At 33.2% G+C, this 9222-nt stretch overlaps 2 protein-coding genes across 3 annotated transcripts in view; one reads left to right on the plus strand and one right to left on the minus strand.

The window, feature by feature from the left end:
* Positions 633-6073, plus strand: LOC107623474 (transcription factor TGA4). The gene is made up of 9 exons (XM_016325747.2): positions 633-783; positions 2025-2251; positions 2351-2425; positions 2509-2568; positions 2667-2744; positions 2842-2905; positions 3296-3567; positions 3793-4020; positions 5550-6073. The coding sequence occupies exons 2-8, from the start codon at positions 2093-2095 to the stop codon at positions 4018-4020; spliced, it is 936 nt and encodes a 311-aa protein (XP_016181233.1). The 5' UTR covers positions 633-783; positions 2025-2092; the 3' UTR covers positions 5550-6073.
* LOC107623991 (gamma-glutamyltranspeptidase 1) overlaps positions 6626-9222 on the minus strand; it is a 7096-nt gene continuing 4499 nt past the window's right edge. Inside the window, exons 5-8 of one of the 2 annotated variants that reach the window (XM_016326411.2) lie at positions 8510-8777; positions 7640-7777; positions 6968-7120; positions 6626-6937 (exon numbers count right to left, since the gene is read on the minus strand). In XM_016326411.2, the coding sequence (XP_016181897.1) occupies positions 6848-6937; positions 6968-7120; positions 7640-7777; positions 8510-8777 (649 nt within the window). In that variant the 3' untranslated portion in view covers positions 6626-6847. Of the gene's footprint in view, positions 7121-7639; positions 7778-8509; positions 8778-9222 lie in introns of both variants that reach the window. The other variant, XM_016326410.2, reaches the window with a different exon arrangement.

Consider the following 9222-nt stretch of genomic DNA (forward strand, 5'->3'; position numbering starts at 1 on the left):
GACAAGATCAAAATTTTAATATATATTTTTATGATCTTAAAATTTGTTATGTGTACTTTTTATTCATTTATTCATTTTTGTATATATCAACCCCGACTTAAAGCATTGTGAGCAAAATATGAGAAAATATAAGAAAGCCGCTAGTGGTGAGGATGTTGCGGTGGCCGGAAAATGTGGTGACGGCGGTGGTAGGGAAACTTAAAAGAGGGTGGTGATTGGTGAATTGTGACGGGGTGATCCACCTGGTGCGCACATTAGTGCTTGGTAGTGGAAACATGACCATGACTGCGATACCTTCTTCCCTCCCTCAAATTCTTTTTGACTCTCTGTTCCTCAACACTCCCATTCACTTACACCCACAGCACCCCCCACAAAATTAATATTTGCAACTACATCCTACAACACAAACTCTACATTTTTATTTATTTATTTTACTTTTCTTTATTCAAGCCACCAAAATAAGAATATATTCTAAATTTAACAAACACTTATAAAAAGAAAAATATTTATAAATTCTATTTTATATTAATTAAATAAATTAAATAAATAATTTTTTAAAGAAATAAATATGATTGGACAAATAATGTAAAACATTTTATACAAAATCATAAAAATAATAATGGTGGGCTTCATCTTCCATTTTGATGAATAAAAAATTGGGCATTGTGAAAGGCGTCGTCTTCTCAACGCAATGATGGAAGGTTTATGGTTATGAATGAGTCATGAGTACTTTCTTTCTGCTGCTTCTTCATTTCAACAAAGCTACCTTTCTATAACTCTTAGGTTCGGCTTTTATTATTATTAGCCCCTTTTTTGTTAATTTTAATTCTAATTTTCCTTTTTTTAATATAGTACTCAATAAATAATTATCCTAATCCATATAAGTGCTGTGGAAAACGAGGAAGCCACTGAAGTGAGTACGGATCACACACTGTTTTGTAGTTTATGACATAAGAAGCATAGAGAGAGAGAGATGCTTTTGTCTTTTGTTTTTGAACTAAGCTTGCTTTTGTTTCTTGTCTTTGCTACAATTTCGAGTTCTTCTAGGATTACCGGTACTTTCTTTCTTCTCCCAGTTAGTTATTGCTACTTCTTTTGGTGTTGCCCTTTGGGAAAAGGAAAAGGGTATAGTTTAGGATTTGGTTTTTCATGTGTCCTTTATATGTAAGCCTTTAACATCTTTTTTGGTTTGTTTTGGAAAAGAAAAGATAGTACTGTGGAATCTTTTGCATAGGGTGGTGTTGTTTTTGTGGCTATGATGAAGGAAGAAAAAAACTAAAAGCTTGGATTAATATAATTGGTTAAACAGAATTATGAATTATGCAGTGTTTGTGTTTGTGTTATTGTCTGGTTTTCTTATTTTGCTTGAAATTGGATTGATAATTAAGTTATTTAAAGGGTTCCTATGAATCTTCTGCTACCCTTTTCTATGTTGGTTTTGGTCCCTTCACCCTCCTACTACTATTACTATGATATTGGAAGAGGCATGTGCATGTGTGAATCCCAGTTCTATTTTTATTTTTTAATTTTATTTCTTCTTAATCGTAAATATCTTTCTTCTTCATCATGGTCAATAGTGGCTCTTTTAGTCTTTAAGCTAAATAACTTATTCTTGTCAGCACCATCTTCTGTTTCTTGTTAAAGTGTTTTGGTCTTTTCAGCTGATAGCTTTTTGCAGTCTTATTTTGAAAGACACATAATTGGTAACTTTTGAGCAACTTTTCAAGCAAACATTTGAGTAGTATTTCAAAAGAGTTTGGTTTAATGTGTTTTAAATGATCACTATTTCTATAAAGGCATCTATCCTTTTGCATTCGCTTTTCTTGTGTGTAACTTGTATAGTAATGAATTGGTTATATTATATAAACAGAAGATTATTTTGATCTTAACAATCATATTCACTGATTTTCATTGAATGGTTACTTGATGATGTCATCTCTTGAAGGCATATGTATACATTATAACTTGTGGTTATTAGTGCAAGATTGATTGAGCATTAATGTTTTCTTTTTCCTTGGCAGCAGTTTGATATACATGTATGTGTTGAATGCTGAACACTGACTGAATTTCTGTGCCGATTAGTCCGTAGAGCATGAATTCACCATCGACGCAGTTCGTTTCCTCGAGAAGGATGGGTGTGTATGATCCTATCCAGCAGATCAATATGTGGGGAGATAGCCTCAAAAGTAATGTCAATTTAAGTGCATCCATTCCCTTAATTGATGAAGCCGACATTAAGTTTGATAGTCAGGTACCACGAGTTTACAGAATTTCTTGCTATGTTTTCTTGGGAAATGAGAATGCCTATTCTGCCTACTAATCAAATCTGTTTATGCCGTTTGTTGCCTAGTCAGAGGATGCTTCTCATGGTATCCTGGGAACGAATATCAAATATGACCAAGAAGCAAGTAAACCTGTTGATAAGGTGAGAAGATGTTTTACAAATGCAGTAATTAAAATATATATAAGTATAAAAAAAGTAGGAATCTTACATGTTTAAACATGCAGATACAGAGACGACTTGCGCAAAATCGAGAGGCTGCTCGGAAGAGTCGTTTGCGGAAAAAGGTTTGAATGGTCGCTATACATCGATAGATATGTCAACATACATGTACTGTGTTTAGATATTGCTAATGTTGATGAGAATTCTGATATTTGCCTTACAGGCCTATGTGCAGCAATTAGAATCTAGTCGTTTGAAGTTGATGCAGCTAGAGCAAGAGCTTGAACGTGCGAGACAGCAGGTGCAGTATGGTTTCTTCTCAATAGATCATTATTCGTTGATAAATATCATAATTTTTTTGCCGGTCAACTTAATATCCTGAGCCGGCAAAACTGCAGGGAATGTATGTAGCCGGTGGATTGGATACTAATCATCTAGGTTTTGCTGGACCTATTAATTCAGGTTGGTTTGTTATCATGCTACTACTTCTAATTCCGTGCCTTCGAAATTTGGTGTTTTTAGATTTTTAAGTTAATCATATTCTGTTTCTTTTAACTGTCCTAAATGGCAAATAGATGCCTAAATTCTTGTTTTAGCATCTTCCATGTCATAATATTAATATTTGTTGCCTCAGTCCCTTGGCAACCTTTGGTCTCAAATCAAAATCAATCTTGTAACCCCAATTGATGGTAGAAATTTTCATGGTTTCACATAAAGCTAATCTTAGTTTATTTTGGTTGATGTAATGTATTATAAATTATGTCTTCTTTAATGTGTTATAGTACTCTTTTTCTTTTCTTTTATTTTCTTTTTCCAATTACTTCTAGCATTCTGAGAATACCCGATTTGCAGGAATCACAGCTTTCGAGATGGAGTATGGACACTGGGTTGAGAAGCAAAATAGTCAAATCTTAGAACTGAGAAACGCTTTAAATTCTCATATTGGTGACTTAGAGCTGAGGATACTTGTAGATGATATGATGAATCACTACACTGAAATCTTTCGTATGAAATCTGCTGCTGCAAAAGCAGACGTTTTCTATGTAATGTCCGGCATGTGGAAAACTACGGCCGAGAGATTTTTCTTATGGATTGGAGGCTTTCGCCCCTCTGAACTTCTAAAGGTGATGATTCATATCCTACAAAATATTTTTGATTGTCTAAAGATTTATTATCTTGGTCAGAACTCAAAATTGCATCTTTACACCTGCATTTCGAAATTTGCAAAGGACTTAATTGAGTTCCTTGATTAAATTAAGTTTATATCTGTGGATTTAATTGCGATGCACTATTAATGTAAAAATGTTTTACGCAAATATCCAATCATGTCGTGGCATACTCAATTGCAGGTTCTTCTTCCTTTGATTGAACCTTTGACGGAGCAACAACGATTGGATGTCTGCAACCTCGGACAATCATGTCAGCAAGCGGAAGACGCCCTTTCACAAGGTATGGAGAAACTACAGCAAACACTTGCTGATAGCATAGCCGCCGGACAACTGATGGAAGGAAGTTATATTCCGCAGATGGCTACTGCAATAGAGAAGTTGGAAGCTCTTGTGAGCTTTGTGAACTAGGTAATATACCACTTTTTTTTTATAGCAACTGTAAAAAAAATTGGTAAAAACGGCAATTTTTTTGTATTGATAGCGGTTTGAACTGTCATTATTATTAAGAATGGCGGTTTCAGAAAGCAATGTAATTCTAGGCGTCATTCTAGTTATTATGGTAGTTTTCTGAAAACCGTCACAATTTTTTGATTAAAATGGCGGTTTTTGGCCATTACCTTCAATTTGATAAAAAAAAAAAAAAATCCCTTTCTACTATGCTGTTTATCAAAGCATTCCTTATGCGGGTATTAATTTTTTGCACATGATTTATTTACATGGTTTTGTAAAAGTACTTTCTGAATCCACATATTTTTTTCTCTTTCTACCCTCTTCTATTAAAAGGGAAATTTGATTAGTAGAGAATTCTGAAAGATTATGTAGTTCAGTAGTTGCCAACTTCTTATTTTTCTTATTTCTTTTTTGTGTATATACACTCTTGAAGGGCTGCTTAAACCCTTTTTCATTGAAAAGCAGTCTCCTGGTTTCCTTCTTCAAGAATCCCAGAAATGAAGATTTCGGATTCTGACCATTTTTTTGTCCTGAAGCGATATCTCAAACTAGGAAAAGTATGTCCCTGATTTTTTTGTTTTAATAGTGATGTGTCAAAATCTGGAAAAGTGAATTATAGAATTTGAAATGGAAATTTGTTTTAAATTCTGTAACGCATTTTTCCATATTCGTTGCAAAATTTTTGTTCCGAATTCCGGAAGAAAACTTGCCAGATTTCACCAATTTCCCAGCATCCCTGTGATTCTATTCTACAATCAACTACAATAGTATATAAGTCATTAACAGATCCAATAGTATTTGCCAATTATGTTCAAGAAATTGTAAACATGGTACTGTGCTTTAAATCTATCATTTGGGTAATGTGAAGTAGGATCAGAAGTGATTAGTTTCTGTTTGATGTCAAGATAATTCTGTTCATTTAAAACTACCAATTGGTCACTATTATAATGCTTGTTTCTTGTTTGGCAATTTCATCATTAAGCATTTATAGTAACCAACTTACCATTATACACTTCAGTAGATCCCCAAGGGAGGCCTAAGTAATAATGATTTTTCATCACATAATGGTATATTTATTATTATTTTATTTGTTCAAATCATACAGTAGAATGATATTCTTATATTTCAAGCATAATCAATGAAATATTAAGCAAAACCATGCTTTACCAATATCAAGTTGGTCTAGCAGTGTAAGGTCTAGATCCTGTCCTTTTCCGTCTTGAGTTTGACTCTAAGAAAGGTCATAAACAAAATCGTGTTGGACGGGGAAGCAACAAACCCCGTTTCGGATTAATCTGTATCTAGTAATAGGATTCATATATCAATCAGTAAGTGAAAGAAGGAAATATAACCATGCTTTAGGATCATTAGCTAAACTTCTTCTACATACATTGTCATGTGAATTCTGAGGTTTAGCTATGTCTTTTGTATTGGAAATTCAACCATGTTGTGATTATAGAAATTTACCATGCTTTTATGTACACCAGGCTGATCATCTTCGGAAGGAGACACTGCAGCAGATGTCTCGAATATTGACTATCCGTCAGGCAGCTCGATGCTTGCTTGCTTTGGGGGAATACTTCCAACGCCTGAGAGCTCTGAGCTCGCTTTGGTCGAATCGTCCTCGCGAACCAGCTTAGTCTTCTTCAACAAGTGTAAGAATCCTAACTTGTAACGTGAACTGCGGTGTGATGAAATGCGGCCAAGTTTCTTTGGCTAGGAGCATGAGAAAACCGTGTACCACGCGGCTGACGGGGTGGTACAGGGATGCTCATTTTTTTCAGCAGTCTTTTGAGTTATGGAGAAGTTGTAAATATGATTGCTCTCATAATTTTATGCATGAGTTTGTAAATGAATTAATTTTGGACGCATTGGTATAGGTTTGTTGCAAAAATCAAATATTTACAATAAGTCTGCTTGGAAGTTGGTCATGTAAAATGTGTATAATATTATGTTGTGTGTTTTTGAAGATCAATGGACTCTCTTTTGAAGAACATAGTTTTATTTTAGTTGATTCTGCATTTTCTGTTTATTCCCACTTAAATTCTTGTTCTCTCTACAGAACTTATATCTTTGTTTATTCTTCTCTCACTTAGACAGAAAATTACAGTGATATCTTCTAACATTTTGGTAAAATATATCGTAGGTTAGTACCATTTTTACAATAGTGTTTAGCATTGTATCTTAAAATACAAAGGTACCGACTGTATTATTACTTAAATCTCAATAAAGATTAACATATGCGTTTAGAAATACGAAATTTGGTTGAATTTTACTAAACTTTAGGATAAATTAATGTAGTTTGCCCTTAATACTACTCCCAGTAATAATATAATTATCACATAATCAAAGGGTCTCCCTTATTTTGCAACTAAGTGGGTAAAGCTCCAAAGTAATCCTTTAGATTGGTTGTTTGCATTAAAATACTTCTCGAGATTTTAATTGCACTAGTTATATCTTTGAAATTGATAAAAGTATACTATGTTAGTCTTTTGGTCTTTTTTCATCAAGTGATTTATCTCGCCAGTAGAAACTAATGTTGTATATTTTTGCTAATTTCGGGTTCTGAGGAATCACTTTGGGACTTAATTCTAATTATCTTGCAAACTTAATTCCAATTATCTTGCAAACTGATGCATGACTTGTCCAAATCAATGATTCACAAACTAGGTGTACCAATATTGTTTTTTTTTTTTAATATCTCAAAAATGGTTATCCTAAGCATTATTATTGGTCTAATTAAAGTAAAACTGCAAAGATATGACGATGATGGAGGATTTGTATCTCAGAAGCCTGAAGGTAAACCACCCTTTCTTGGGTCACTCACAGCCACAAGCTTTCCACTTTCTTTATTATTCCCCATTGAAGGATCAATGTCTTTATTATTCCCCATTGAAGGATCAATGTCTTGAACTACAAGTTGGCAAATTGTACCACCTGCAAGGCCCTTTAGGACATGACCCTTACTTATAAGGGCTGCCCTTATGTCAGAAGGAAGTTCAAAGTGGTCACCACTCACAGTTGTCCAATTCTCATAATTGACCACATTAGGTATAAGCTGCATGAATAAACCACATTGGCCAGTTACAGAGGTAATCTCAAAAAGTGGCAAAAACAAAAGACTAATCCAGTGTTATTTTTATTGTAATTTGAAACTGTTAGGAGTTGAGAAATTGGTTAAGTGCTGACTGTGATTATTTAGTTTCTTACTTATACTAGTTTCTAATTTTGAATAGTTTTATCTGGAGTAAATAAACAAAAATACACACAAGAAAATTTGGGGTGGACAAAAGTACATACAAAAAGTTTGTAAATATTAAAGTATATCCAAAAGATTGTTTTCGATGAACAAAAGGTGTCATGTAATTAGCAAGGGTTTGCTATTTACAATATTTGATTGAACTTTTATCCATTAAAAACAATTTCTAAGATGCACTTTGATCTTTAAGAATCTTTATATGTATTTTGGTGCACTTCAAATTCTTTCATGTGTACTTTTGTCTATTTATTTATTTTGTAATACTCTGCATTGCAAGGCGACCATAACGGTTAAACCATGAAGGCAAGGAAGAAGTACCTGATGATAGACCCTTGGAGACATTACAGAAGAAAGAGGATCCATTCCTTTCACAAAATGATTCAGAATAACTTCTGATGTTCCAGCTATGATCATGGCTCCTCCACTAGCACCTACTGCAGCTTGCAATTTCCCATCCTATTCAGCCATTATCACAAGTTATTCCAAACTGGTTAGTGATACCGATAGCCGTTAGGCCAAAGCTCTCATACATTACGTTCGGTTCAAAATAACTCTCCTTAAATAAAATGGTATATGAAAACTTTCCAAGACCATTGATTTTTCAAGGTAACTAACAACCATCACCAAGCTTCCTTTTTTTTCCCCTGGGCAAAGTCAGCTAGATGTATAAGATGACCATAATGTCTTATCATAATCTGCATTTATAGGTGGAGCATTTAGATTTTAGAATTGGTCTACATCTTAATTTCGTCCTTAATATTTAAAATCTCATATTTTTATTCTAAATGTTTTATTTTATCTCATTTTAGTCCTTGGTCAAAATTAAAATTTTTCTTTCAAAAATATTCCTTTCACCATTATGATTTTCTTTTAGGTAGTCGCAAAGATTATAGTTGTAGTGATCATAATAATAATCATAGTGATTTGAGAGTAAAAACGACAGAATAATAAAAAAAATGAAGATAATAATAAAAAAAGAAACAATATTTTTGAAAATAAAATTTAATACTTACTAAAGGAATAAAATAGGATGAAATAAAATATTTGTAATATAAATATAACATTTTAAACGTTAAAAACAAAATTAAAACTTACCACAAAGTTACAAACGTTAAGATCTAAATCAAAACTTTATCCCATTTAGATATCTAAATCAATTAGGGTAGTTTGCTGGAAAAGGGTTTTTACCTTGAGGACAATAGTTGGACTCATGGACGATAACGGCCGCTTTCCGGGCGCGACGAAATTGGCCGGAGCAGGAGGTGGAACGTCGTTGGAGACATTTTTCATAGGCATGGAAAAATCATCCATCTCATTGTTTAGTACTATTCCTGTGCTTGGTGAAAGGATCTTTGAACCAAAATATGCATTCACAGTGGTAGTCATGGACACTGCATTGCGATCAAGATCAATGACGCTTAGATGACTAGTACCATGATCATGGATCTGATTCCACCTGTAAAGGACAAGGCAAGTAAATTCACCAAAGAATTTAACAGTTTTCGATACACATGGAAATCATAATCACATTTATTTTTATCATTGGATAGGCTGAGGGACTCGCACAAATTTGATCGCATATTTCATGCAATGATCATAAAAAATCCGCGTATTAGATAGTAGAAATAACGTAACTCAATTTTTATTTTCTCATCATAAAATTATTTTTTCAAGAAAAGACACATGAATAATTACATTTTTAATATATTTTTTCACTCAATTTTTTTTAATGTGTAAAATTTTTGCATAATTTTTTTTCTCTTTCTTTTTGGATTTATCTTAAAATTCTTTTATTAAAATAAAAAAAATCAAATTTAGAAACTCAGATGCAGTCAACTTTACCTGAAGTTGATAATTGAGACTCGTTAGATAAAAGTTTAGTCAAATTATTCAAATTATTT

Source organism: Arachis ipaensis, chromosome B10 (assembly GCF_000816755.2).
Source record: "Arachis ipaensis cultivar K30076 chromosome B10, Araip1.1, whole genome shotgun sequence".
In the NCBI taxonomy this organism is placed as follows: domain Eukaryota; kingdom Viridiplantae; phylum Streptophyta; class Magnoliopsida; order Fabales; family Fabaceae; genus Arachis; species Arachis ipaensis.

Bases quoted from the DNA above. Each gene is read 5' to 3' on its own strand.
- LOC107623474 (XM_016325747.2), top strand. From the start codon at position 2,093: ATGAATTCACCATCGACGCAGTTCGTTTCCTCGAGAAGGATGGGTGTG. The intron at 2,252-2,350 runs GTACCACGAGTT...TTTGTTGCCTAG, and splicing joins ACATTAAGTTTGATAGTCAG to TCAGAGGATGCTTCTCATGG. The intron at 2,745-2,841 runs GTGCAGTATGGT...GCAAAACTGCAG, and splicing joins TTGAACGTGCGAGACAGCAG to GGAATGTATGTAGCCGGTGG.